The sequence below is a fragment of the Oncorhynchus gorbuscha genome, linkage group LG01, assembly GCF_021184085.1.
Source record: "Oncorhynchus gorbuscha isolate QuinsamMale2020 ecotype Even-year linkage group LG01, OgorEven_v1.0, whole genome shotgun sequence".
NCBI classification, from domain to species: Eukaryota; Metazoa; Chordata; class Actinopteri; order Salmoniformes; family Salmonidae; genus Oncorhynchus; species Oncorhynchus gorbuscha.
The window spans coordinates 107088445-107102279 of record NC_060173.1 but is presented as its reverse complement, the minus strand read 5'-3'; the positions used below and the strand labels follow the sequence as shown (position 1 = coordinate 107102279).

Below are 13835 nucleotides of genomic sequence, written 5' to 3'. Positions count from 1 at the left end.
TTGAAAAAAGTTGCATGAAAGGCATGAGCTCAGGAGACACTTCATCAGTCTCTCATTCACAATTTTACAAGCACTTGATAATGCCTCAAATTTCCTAGCGGCAGTTCCTTTGTATGGTCGTAATGCACCCTAATAAAATCCATGCCTTTTGCGGGCATTGTTGTCACGACTGTTGAAGGAAGTGGACCACGGTGCAGCGTGGTAAGCGTACATGTTCTTTTATTATAGAAAATGACGACAAACAAAACAACAAACGAGAAAACGTTTGTTGTTTGTTGTCAACTTCCCACAAAGACAGGTGGGAAAAGGGCTACCTAAGTATGGTTCTCAATCAGAGACAATGATAGACAGCTGTCCCTGATTGAGAACACTACCCGGCCAAAACATAGAAATACAAATAATAGAACATAGAATACCCACCCCAAATCACACTATGACAAACCAAATAGAGACATAAAAAGGATCTCTAAGGTCAGGGTGTGACAGTTGTGCCCTTGAGCTGAATATTATAATTATAATTCCCTTCTCCCGGCTGCTCGCTCCGAAGCACATCTCACTCACATGGCTCTCCGTCACTTTATGTGATTGTATCTATCTCACATGCTACAAGTGAAGACAGACACATTGGGGACGCAACTGCCCGCGTCCTCATCCAATGCCGAGGCGCGTATTGAAGATATTGGAATAATTGTCCACATTTACTTTTCGTCAGCCAACAAGATGGGTAAGCCTAAGAAACAGCAAAAGCACTAGCCTATGTCAATCTACTATCCCCATAGTACAAAAGTTGACCTATTCTATACTGTGCGAGAAAAAAATATTCCAAACATAGTCTGGGACAGTTGTTGGATCTGATAGATCCCAAATTAATACAACCACTAGCCTCAAACTTTTTAAAGTAATGAGGCTGACGCAATAGATCAGAACGTTTAGCCTAAAATGTTGACAAACTGTTCAGCTATTTCTTCACATTAGAAGTGCAGCAATACGCACACGGCAGTAAGCTATAAGCACAAATGTTCTAGTAGCAGGAAAACACCATTCTCAAAAGTGACCGCAAATGTGATTATGCATGTAATCTTTTAATCTTTTTATGGTGATAATGATCTTCCCCAAACTTGAAACTTACCCTCTGCACATGTATGTAGTTAGGCTCTACACCCGTTATAAAGCAGATTCATGTGCTTAATTTTAAGAAGTTTTTTGGCCACTTTAGTTGTGATACAAACATTATTAAAATATATAGGCCTATGGGCTAGGCTACACGAGGTGTGTGACTATTATTTGAACAAATTGCATGCGCGGTTTCTTGCCTTAAGCTGGGCATCATTCACAAGTGATAATATATCATTCACAAGTCATAGTGTGAAATTAGTTCAAAAGAATATATGTATGAAATTATTTTTTTATTTAGAATGTATCGTTATCATGCACATGTCTCAAAACAGGGAAGGGGGAAAAAATAATGGTATCTATGCACTTAAATAGCGAATGGAGGACGCTATTCCCATGGTTAATTTTCATGCCAACCGTGTAGGTTATAATCCTGTTGAAAAGATAAGCAATGTGCTTAATATTAGGAAGGTTGAGAAAAAATAAATATAGAAGGCCCAGCCTATAGAAAGCTGATGGGATCCTCCTCTTTTTAATAGAGGCCATCACTCTGTTTTCTCACGCAATTGCATAGCCTATAGAAATGTTGCGCAACAGGAGCTCATGGGTTCTCATGAAGTGTTTGATTAGATTTTTGATTACATTTGCATTGATTTCAGAGTGATTAGAAGGACAATGACTCGTGACCGCCGGTGTGGCGGTAATACGATCACCATAACAGCCCTACTTGTACATGACTATATTGAGCTGTTATTACATGTATTTTTAGTCCAGGCAGCCTGGTAGAATGTCTTCTAAATTACTCAAATGTTAAACATATGTACAGTATATCTTCAACAGAGTTATAGGATACAGTATATCTTCCACAGTATTACAGGATACAGTATATCTTCCACAGTGTTACAGGATACAGTATATCTTCCACTGAGATACAGGATACAGTATACCATCCACAGTGTTACAGGGTACAGTATATCTTCCACAGTATTACAGGATACAGTATATCTTCCACAGTATTACAGGACACAGTATATCTTCCACAGTATTACAGGTTACAGTATATCTTCCACTGAGATACAGGACACAGTATATCTTCCACAGTATTACAGGATACAGTATATCTTCCACAGTATTACAGGATACAGTAAATCTTCCACTGAGATACAGGATACAGTATATCTTCCACAGTATTACAGGATACAGTAAATCTTCCACAGTGTTATAGGATACAGTATATCTTCCACAGTATTACAGGTTACAGTATATCTTCCACTGAGATACAGGACACAGTATATCTTCCACAGTATTACAGGATACAGTATATCTTCCACAGTATTACAGGATACAGTAAATCTTCCACTGAGATACAGGATACAGTATACCATCCACACTGTTACAGGATACAGTATACCATCCACAGTGTTACAGGATACAGTATAACTTCCACAGTATTATAGGATACAGTATATCTTCCACTGAGATACAGGATACAGTATACCATCCACAGTGTTACAGGATACAGTATACCATCCACAGTGTTACAGGATACAGTATATCTTCCACAGTATTACAGGATACAGTATATCTTCCACAGTATTACAGGATAGAGTATATCTTCCACTGAGATACAGGATACAGTATATCTTCCACTGAGATACAGGATACAGTATACCATCCACAGTGTTGCAGGATACAGTATACCATCCACAGTGTTACAGGATACAGTATAACTTCCACAGTATTATAGGATACAGTATATCTTCCACTGAGATACAGGATACAGTATACCATCCACAGTGTTACAGGATACAGTATACCATCCACAGTGTTACAGGATACAGTATATCTTCCACAGTATTACAGGATACAGTATATCTTCCACAGTATTACAGGATACAGTATATCTTCCACTGAGATACAGGATACAGTATATCTTCCACTGAGATACAGGATACAGTATACCATCCACAGTGTTACAGGATACAGTATATCTACCACAGTGTTAGTGGGGTTCCTCCTAGTTCATATCTTGATACTGGTTCGACAGCATCTCACTGTTACTTCCTAAGCACTGCAGGTTCTACAATGAGAAAGGACACCGACACCCGTCTACCATCCATCTTATGTATGCCCACTGTAGGGGGATGGGAGTACAGGAATGGAGGGGGAAGGGATGGATGGATGAAGACATTCTCATTCTCAGTCAAAACCAGAGATAAAGGGGGAAGTAATGACGAAGGAAGAAAACGACATCTTTCTCCGGCTCCAAAGAGGCACTAAACTGTGAAGCTGCTGCTGGAACCGTTGCCAGGAACCCAGAGAACTGACACCTTTCACTTTTGTTTAATGCGAACAGATATCCCCTTCCTTTCTATGCCTGATTAAACCTGTGTTAAAATAGCACTCACAAACAGCTCTTGGTCCCTGGAGAACCAGTACAGCAATTCAAGTGTACCACAGAGAGGTGTAGCTAACAAAAACTGCAAGGCAATTTGTTCACTTTAAAATGTATTTTAGTTTAGATTTTTTCTTCCATTTTTACTGGATGATGACGAGGGAATCAACCCTCAGTAAACCCATGTAACACATGAATTATCATTTATACAGTTTATACAATTTATGCATATATCACACTAAATAATCCTACATTTACCACATAAAATCTACACTATTAGAAAAAAAACTTGCTAAGTAGAACCAGGGTTCTTCGGTTTTTCCCCATAGAGAACCTTTTTGGTGCTGGAAAGAACCCTTTGTAGTGTGTACGGTTCTTCAAAGAACTCCCTCCCACCCCAAAGAACTCCCTCCCACCCCAAAGAACTCCCTCCCACCCCAAAGAACTCCCTCCCACCCCAAAGAACTCCCTCCCAGCCCAAAGAACTCCCTCCCACCCCAAAGAACTCCCTCCCACCCCAAAGAACTCCCTCCCACCCCAAGGAACTCCCTCCCACCCTCTATGAAGAACTCTCTATGAACGGTTCTACCAAGAACCATTTTATCATCTAAAGGTTCTTCCTAGAACTGTCTGTGAAGGGTTCTACCGATAACCCTTTTTGTCTTTGGACGGTTCCACCAGCATTATTATCCTTTAAATGTAATTATTCATGACAATACATGAAATACATGACATATCATAAGGCCTTATTTTGAGGGCCTAGTTATACCCTAACACAGTGTTGTTAGGAAGTTCCTGGTTTATAGGCCACATCAGGGCTCATTATCAAGTCACATGATGTATAATTCCTGTTGGAATCCAATTCGGAGTTAGGATATCCAACAAGTTGAATTGTTAATCACCTGCAACCTATATTCAGAACGACTGCCAGGGTAGGGAAGAATGGATACTGAGACGACCTCAATCATTTCATGTACTGGAACAAACATCTCAGTAACGGGTGCAAAACATCTAATTATTAACAGATTGGATTAGTTTAGAACACAATGGTATTTATCTTTGTGTAGCATAAAATGTATCAACCAAGCAACGTACTGTACATACAAAAACACTGATATTACAGCAAATCAAACCATTCTGAAAATCTCCCTGCAACAGAGCACGCTGGGAAATATTATATATTGTTCTATGTAGAACCCTTCTTGCCTTCCAAAGAAACCTTCTTGCCTTCCAAAGAATCATCAAAGAACCCTTTCCTCCAAAAATGGTTCTTAGGATATTAAAGGTTCTTGGTAGAATCCTTTGCCTTACAAAGAACTCTTGTCTTCCAAAAGGGGTTCTTCTGATGAAAACAGTTGTTGGTAGAATCCTATCCCCCCACAAAGAACCCTTTTTTTAATGGTATGGTAATAGTATGGTATGGTAATGGTATGGTAATAGTATGGTATGGTAATGGTATGGTAATAGTATGGTATGGTAATAGTATGGTATGGTAATGGCAATAGTATGGTAATGGTATGGTAATGGTATGGTAATAGATTACTTTATCCTATCCAGGCATGGTATGGGAATGGTATGGTAATGGCGGAAGGTGGTGATTAGTATGTTTGTTCCAATGAACAGTTTTGACTGAGTAATGATATGGTAATAGTATGGTCATGGTATGGTATGGTAATAGTATGGTATGGTAATGGTATGGTAATGGTATGGTATAGGTAATGGTATGGTATGGTAATGGTAATAGTATGGTAATGGTATGGTAATGATATGGTAATTGTAATAGTATGGTAATGGCATGGTATGGTATGGTAATGGTATGGTCATGGTATGGTAATGGTTTTGTAATGGTAATGGTATGGTAATGATAATGGTATGGTATAGGTAATGGTATGGTTTAGGTAATGGTATGGTATGGTAATGGTATGGTTTGGTATGGTATGGTATGGTATGGTATGGTATGGTATGGTATGGTATGGTATGGAATGGAATGGTATGGTAATGGTATGGTATGGGATGGTAATGGTATGGTATGCATTATGCGGTAATATGTTTTGGTTTCTGTCTGTCCACAGAGCGTGTGTGGTCCTTGGGGTGGTCTTCATCTTGTCCTCCCTGTGCATTCTGGGAAAAGCCATCCATGACCTGGCCACCAAGCTGCTTCCTGAAGTGGTGAGAGACGCACACATGCGGACATGCACGCACGCACGCACACACACAAATAGACACAAATGCTCACAAATGCTCACAGCTGCAAACACCAACACAGAAAACCCTGTCATGAGACATCAGTGTGATGAATCAGTTATTTTAGAATCTTTCCTCAAAGTCGTCACCATGTTTTATATACCAGGAGATGTCTTTTTATAGCCCCCCTTTTCTACCTTGTGATGTCGAAGAAGTCTTCCTCTGCCCCTCTCTGATTCACCTACCCATGTGGTGAAGTGCAAGGCCTGCTGAGGTTAAGGCAAGGCAAAGGAAGCAGAGAAAGGAGTGGCTCGGTTAATCCTAGAATAGTCTCATCTCACTGCTGCCAGGAAATGCAATCTGTTCTACACTTCTGTAGATTGATGCTGCGGTAGAGATTTAAAAAGGTTGTCTCATCAAACCAACAATGTTTCCGTTCTAGACAGATAGCTATATAAAGTATGCAATGGCAGTTGTCAGCCCTTATGGCCCTTACAATGTATTCCATTATACATAATTAAGTGCACAATCTTCACATATCCAATGTGATAGTATAATTGTAGGATATTGGTTTGAAGGTGTAAATGTTTCAATGAATGCAAATGAACCTCAACTCTCACATTTTCTCTCACTTTCGCATTCTCTCTCTCACTGCCTCTACTCTCTCTCTCTCTCTCTCTCTCTCTCTCTCTCGCTTTCGCTCTCTCTCTCACGCTCACTCTCCCTTTCGTTCTCTCTATTTGCTGTCTCGGTTGGTAAATGATGGTAAATGAGTGATTTCTCTCTGATTTGGAGCCAACACCAGTAATCAGTGAAGCTGTAAAGTCTTTTAAGTCTGCTTCATGGCAACGGAGCGCCAACAGCTGTTGTGCGATGTAACCACTGGTCTGAAAACGACCAATTAGCTACTCATTACCACGACAATCAGAAAGTAAAGGAGCTGATCCACAGCCCAACCCAGAGTACAGGTCTTCACGGGTCCAAAAAGTTGGACCCAATATGTGTAAATATATTTAGACCCGTTCCGAACGGAGGGAGAGAGGTGCCACTCTAACAGGCAGGGAGGGGCCGTACTGTTATCGAGTGACATGGGAGCAGTACACTAATAGCTGCCATAGCTATGTTTTATATCAATCAATATGATGCACATGGGTACAAAGATCGTACTTTTTGGAGAAATGTCCTCTTGTCTGATAAAACAAAAACTGTTTGGCCATAATGACAATCGTTATGTTTGGAGGAAAAAGGGGGAGGCTTGCAAGCCGAAGAACACCATCCCAACTGTGGCAGCATCATGTTGTGGGGGTGATTTGCTGCAGGAGGGTCTGGTGTACTTCACAAAATCGATAGCATCATGAGGAAGCAAACATCTCAAGACATCAGTCAGGAAGTTAAAGCTTGGTCGCAAATGGGTCTTCCAAATGGACAATGACCCCAAGCATACTTCCAAAGTTGTGACAAAATGGCTTAAGGACAACATAGTCAAGGTATTGGAGTGGCCATCACTAAGCCCTGACCTCAATGGAAAATTTGTGGGCAGAACTGAAAAGGCGTGTGCGAGCAAGGAGGCCTACAAACCTGACTCAGTTACAGGAATGGGACACAATTCACCCAACTTATTGTGGGAAGCTTGTGGAAGGCTAACTTGACCCAAGTTAAACAATATAAAGGCAATGCCACCAAATACTAATTTAGTGTATGTAAGCTTCTGACCCTCTGAGAATGTGATGAAAGAAATAAAAGCTGGAAAGAAATTATATTATTCTGACATTTCACATTCTTAAAATAAAGTGGTGATCCTAACTAACCTAAAGACAGGGCATTTATACTATTATTAAATGTCAGGAATAGGGAAAAACTGAGTTTAAATGTATTTGGCTCAGGTGTATGTAAACTTCTGACTTCAACTGTACACAGTTGCTGCCCCTCTCACAGCTCTTACTTCTGTCAAGACGTGTTTTAAGTGGTCCGGTTCCGCCCAGGGAGCTTTTGATCTTCTAAAAGAACGTTTTACGTCCGCTCCTATCCTCGTTACTCTGACGTCACTAGACAACCATTGTCTATTCGTTGGCCATTCTTCCAGGCTTCCATGTCAGGCTTGGGATTTTTCAATTCATGAGCGCAACTACTCGCCATCCGCTTAGCCCTAGTCTAGTGTAATTTAAATCTAAAATCCTTGGTTGCTACATCCATTTATGCAATACCATGATATACCCATTGATTAGTGAGAAATATAACTTATAAATACCTCATGAGGTTAGTTCTACTGTCGTACCCCATCAGAGCATAAAATATTCGCTTGTTTTACGCCAATGTTTTTAAACAACGTAAATGTAAACAAACACTATATAGCCTCAAAACTTGGATAAAACTATTATTTTGATATCATGGATTGTCGGTCCTTGTATCCATAGCTCTGTCTATGAATTTGAGAATGGTTACTGTACATTTCTCCATGCTCATCCCGCAGCTTTTTACCAAATCAGAGATGTTTGGAATTGCAGGAAATTAGCTTGAAAACGGCAACATTTGCTCTCTGATGACGAGGTGGGCCTTTAGAATGTTTCTTCCTAGGGCCAAAGACATGCTCTGCCAAAGTCAGAGTAAAACTCCTTGTATGCTATTTCTATCTCACTCAGGTTGTGAGGGGTTCCCTGAAGAATTTGCTATCACAAAAGGGGTCCCCGGCCCAAAAAGTTTGAGAACCCCTGCTGTATAATTAAGCAATAAGGCCAGAGGAGGTGTGGTATATTGCCAATTTTTGGGGGGTCATGCCCGCATTCAGGGCTCAAACCACCCAGTTTATAATACATTTTAGACTCTATAGTGATTGATTGATTGAACAGGCTCCATCGGGCCTGTCTTCACATACTCACGCACATTCTCACAATCTCCCTCCAACTCTCTGTGGCCTGGCTCTGTCTATTTCACATCATCCCTCTTAATCCTTCTCCCATTTGTCTCTGCTTCTCTGACTCTTAACAGTGATGACTGTGAGGGAAGCGAGTTTAAAAAGAGTCGATACAATCTTTCGCCTGACAGATTTTTACTGTAGTGTCCAAATGTAACTCACCTTCCCGCAGCAATCTTTCTTTAACCCTAGTGTCATTTATACCGAACGCAATCTGATCTCGAAGCGTCGAGGGTTTGGTCTACAATCTTTCTTTAACCCTAGTGTCATTTATACCGAACGCAATCTGATCTCGAAGCATCGAGGATTTGGTCTACAAAATTGCACGTCTGTGCTTTTAATTTCAAATCTGTAACAAAGATGTCAAACTTTTCACCTTGCTGTTGTACACGACAGCGAAACACAAAACGTTGTTAATATGTGTCGTTCTTCTTAGGTGAACAATATGCATCAAAATGATCCAGTCCCTCCGTGAACTCATCTTAATCCTCGTCATTTGCAAACGTGAAGGTATTGAATATATTGATCCCTGTGGTCCCACTATAGAAGAGAGCAACGTTCACCCCTGGTACCATGTATTACTTTGTGGGATCCATCGAGCAAAGACGACCATCACCATCAATCATAGTTAATGAGTTTTTAACGTTATTCTGCCATTGACACACATAAACCACAGATGATGTAAAAGAGTGTCGTAAACCATCACTCAGAACCACATTGATGCAGGTCCAAAGACTCATTTGGCTCATCTTCTAAACAGTCTCAGTAGGCTCATCTATAGTTAACCTGCCTGGGCCTGTGGCCAGATCAAATCTACCCCAGGGGTCCATTGTGCTACACACACACACACACACACACACACACACACACACACACACACACACACACACACACACACACACACACACACACACACACACACACACACACACACACACACACACACACACACACACACACACACACACACACACACACACACACACACACACACACACACACACAAGAGACAGTGTATAGTGGATAGAGGTCAGGTCTAGTAAGAGACAGTGTATAGTGGATAGAGGTCAGGTCTAGTAAGAGACAGTGTATAGTGGATAGAGGTCAGGTCTAGTAAGAGACAGTGTATAGTGGATAGAGGTCAGGTCTAGTAAGAGACAGTGTATAGTGGATAGAGGTCAGGTCTAGTAAGAGACAGTGTATAGTGGATAGAGGTCAGGTCTAGTAAGAGACAGTGTATAGTGGATAGAGGTCAGGTCTAGTAAGAGACAGTGTATAGTGGATAGAGGTCAGGTCTAGTAAGAGACAGTGTATAGTGGATAGAGGTCAGGTCTAGTAAGGGACAGTGTATAGTGGATAGAGGTCAGGTCTAGTAAGGGACAGTGTATAGTGGATAGAGGTCAGGTCTAGTAAGAGACAGTGTATAGTGGATAGAGGTCAGGTCTAGTAAGAGACAGTGTATAGTGGATAGAGGTCAGGTCTAGTAAGAGACAGTGTATAGTGGATAGAGGTCAGGTCTAGTAAGAGACAGTGTATAGTGGATAGAGGTCAGGTCTAGTAAGAGACAGTGTATAGTGGATAGAGGTCAGGTCTAGTAAGAGACAGAGTATAGTGGATAGAGGTCAGGTCTAGTAAGATGGTGGTAGCTCTGTGTGTATGTGTGGATTGCCTGGATGTGATTCTTCTCACGTCCACCCTCCCTCTCCCTCAGTGGCCAGTGAGTCTGGAACCTGATTAAAAATGGAGGAGTTAGATTGGTTTGCCAGCTGCTGTGTGGAAGTGGACCTTTAATTTGAGCCAGGGATAAATGACAGAAAGAAAGGAAAAACACCTTCTGTCTGTGAGTCCGTTGTGAGAGAGAGAGAGAGAGAGAGAGAGAGAGAGAGAGAGAGAGAGAGAGACAGAAGGTGTTTTTACTTTCTTTCTGTCATTTATCCCTGGCTCAAATTAAAGGTCCACTTCCACACAGCAGCTGGGAAACCAATCTAACTAGGTGTCTGAACATGCAGAGGGAAGGGAGGATATCTCCATATTAGATAGAGGAATAACCAGTAATGTTGTTCAGTATTGATTCCAGATGCGGTAAAGGCTTCTGACGTGGGGCATAAGAGGGAACACTCAAAATGTACTGGGGTGCTTTGGGGAGGGTTGTGTGATTTTGTTATTCAATGTGTTTCTATGAGCTAATAGCAGTAAGGCCAAATAAAATGTTTCAGCAAATAATTGTGTAAATATATTTTTTTGATAGTTCAAGGGGTCTTAAAATTTCAAATCAAATAGCAAAATAATCCTTGGTATGACATTAATACATTTCCATATAGCTTAGTAGTACCCCCTTCCCCGACTAAGATAGGGCTTAGACTGTTTAGTGGCTAAAATAAGGGGTTAAATACACAAATATTTCCTTATCTTTTTTTTACATTTCCCAGATACAGTACAGACAACTCAGAACAAACTTAATTTTAATTTTGGGACTAACTGTTGATCCATTTAGAATCTGTTATTCAATGTGTTTGTATATGCTGGCTTAGACAGGTCTTAGACTCTTATGTGTTAAATGTTGCCTGTAAAATAGGCCTACCTGGTAGAATGATATATCATGATGGCAGGGTATGCAAAACATTTGTATCTGGGAACTTAAATATCTGAAGTGAGCAGTACTACCTTCATATGAGTAATACAAATGCAGTTTTTTTGAGTAAGGTATACGTAAATGTAACGCCCCCACTAAGCCACGCCTCCATTAACTTCAAGGTGTGCCTTGCCTTTTCGATTGAATTGTAGATTTACCACCAATGACTGTATTTGTTAGTGACAGAAATTTTAATTTTCAGTCCTGTGGCCTTCACCAAGTGAGTTCCTAGGTGAATAGTATCATTATAACTGAACCATTACATATATCATAAGGCCTTATACAGTGGCCTGAAACTCCTAGTTTACAGGCCACATCAGGCCTGCAAGTAGGGTTGCAAAATTCCACAATCTTTCACAAACATATTTCCAGTAATTTTCCAACCAGGATTTATGGAAAAACCTGGGAAATGTCCATGAATTTTGCATCTCTAACTGTAAATCACATGATGCTGGCTTGCATAGTGATGTGTAATTCCTGTTGGAATCTAGCCAGCTTTAGGCTATCCAACAGTTGAAATGTGTATTCACCCGCAACCTGCTTTCATAATGACTGTCGGGGTTAAGAACAGGGGGAGGAAACTACCTTAGCCATTTAAACCATTTCAGTAATGGGTGCAAAAATGTCGTTTATAAAACAATTATTTTTGTGTAGCAAAACATTTAATCAATGAATCACTCAATGTACATGCAAAACACAGATAATAGAAACATGTCCAAAAGAATCTACCTGCAGAAGAGCATGCTGGGAAAAAAGTTAATTTGTTTTCATATCTTTAAAAGAATAGTTTTGAGTCAGTACCACATAAACATTTGAAGTAATAATGACTTTTCATTGAGTTTGAGTACAATTACTAGAAGTATTTGAGTTAAAAATGCCTTGGAGTTTACAGTGGATATACAGCATATTGTATCAACACAACATGTGTCTATACCAATCTGTTTGTCACCTTTTGTTTCACTAAGGGCTCTATTCAATCCGGATCGCGGAAGTTCAGATTTACAGCGTGATTGGAATTTAAATGCAATGTTCTCGTGTTAGCGGAGACTGCCTTCACGGTAAATGGTCATATTTCGTCTCAATCGGAAATTTCTGCATAGAGCTCTAATACTGGACAGGAGGCATCATGTGTTTGTGAAGCAGTGTTTTATCACAGTGACACAATACCAAACATAATGACCTTGTTGAGAGGAGAGGCACATACTGCAAGCCTGGCTGTGCCATATTAATATTAATGACACTGCTGAAGACTTAACAAGAGCACTCCGTAACTAACTACTCATCTCACTGTAGATTTTCTACCTTTTGTCCCTTCTATTCCCTCCCTCTCCCCTCCACTCTCTCTCTCTCTCTCTCTCTCTCTCTCTCTCTCTCTCTCTCTCTCTCTCTCTCTCTCTCTCCTCTCCTCTCCTCTCCTCTCCTCTCCTCTCCTCTCCTCTCTACTCTACTCTACTCTACTCTACTCTACTCTACTCTACTCTACTCTACTCTACTCTACTCTACTCTACTCTACTCTACTCTACTCTACTCTCTCTCTCTACTCTACTCTCTCTCTCTCTCTCTCTCTCTCTCTCTCTACTCTCTCTCTCTCTCTCTCTCTCTCTCTCTCTCTCTCTCTCTCTCTCTCTCTCTCTCTCTCTCTCTCTCTCTCTCTCTCTCTCTCTCTCTCCTCTCTCTCTCTCTCTCTCTCTCCTCTCCTCTCCTCTCTCTCTCTCTCTCTCTCTCTACTCTACTCTCTCTCTACTCTACTCTACTCTACTCTACTCTACTCTACTCTACTCTACTCTCTCTACTCTCTCTACTCTACTCTACTCTACTCTACTCTACTCTCTCTCTCTACTCTCTCTCTCTCTCTCTCTCTCTCTCTCTCTCTCTCTCTCTCTCTCTCTCTCTCTCTCTCTCTCTCTCTCTCTCTCTCTCTCTCTCCATTTCTCAGGATGACTTCCTCTTCAGTGTGTCTATTGTCAGTGGGATTATGTGTATTATCCTGGCTGTGTTGAAGTTCATGCTGGGGAGAGTGCTGACCAGTAGAGCCCTCATCACTGACGGTAGGCCAGGAAAGACTGACTCATATATACACACACACACGTACCACACACAGGGACCCGCAAAGATGCACACACAACCACACACACACACACACACACACACACACACACACACACACACACACACACACACACACACACACACACACACACACACACACACACACACACACACACACACACACACACACACACACACACACACACACACACACACACACACACACGCACACGCACGCACGCATGCACGCACGCACGCACGCACGCACTGTACCAAGGGCTTGCACAGCATGCCTACTTGAACTGGAGCCAATAAAAGCAGCGATATAAGGCCTTGTGCCAGGGAGGTGAGAAAAATGGGAGAAAGTTAAAAAAAAACGATGGTAATAAATAAGAGCTGTGACTGGTGTACGTGGTCCAGTTGTAAACAATCCTCTCCTACAGGCTCAAAGTAGAGCCTCAGCCCCTCCCTCCCTCCATCCCTCCCTCCCTCTCCTCATACACCTGTTCCTTCACTCTCTTTGGTGGTCTTTTCTCTCTCTCTCTCTGTGT

General features: G+C 41.3%; 1 protein-coding gene across 2 annotated transcripts in view; it reads left to right on the top strand.

The window, feature by feature from the left end:
- LOC124029959 (transmembrane protein 163-like) overlaps positions 1-13835 on the top strand; it is a 120983-nt gene that overhangs the window by 96175 nt on the left and 10973 nt on the right. For both annotated transcript variants that reach the window (XM_046341565.1, XM_046341518.1), the window contains exons 5-6: positions 5581-5677; positions 13172-13283. In XM_046341565.1, coding sequence (XP_046197521.1) covers positions 5581-5677; positions 13172-13283 — 209 coding nt within the window. The remainder of the gene's footprint in view (positions 1-5580; positions 5678-13171; positions 13284-13835) is intronic.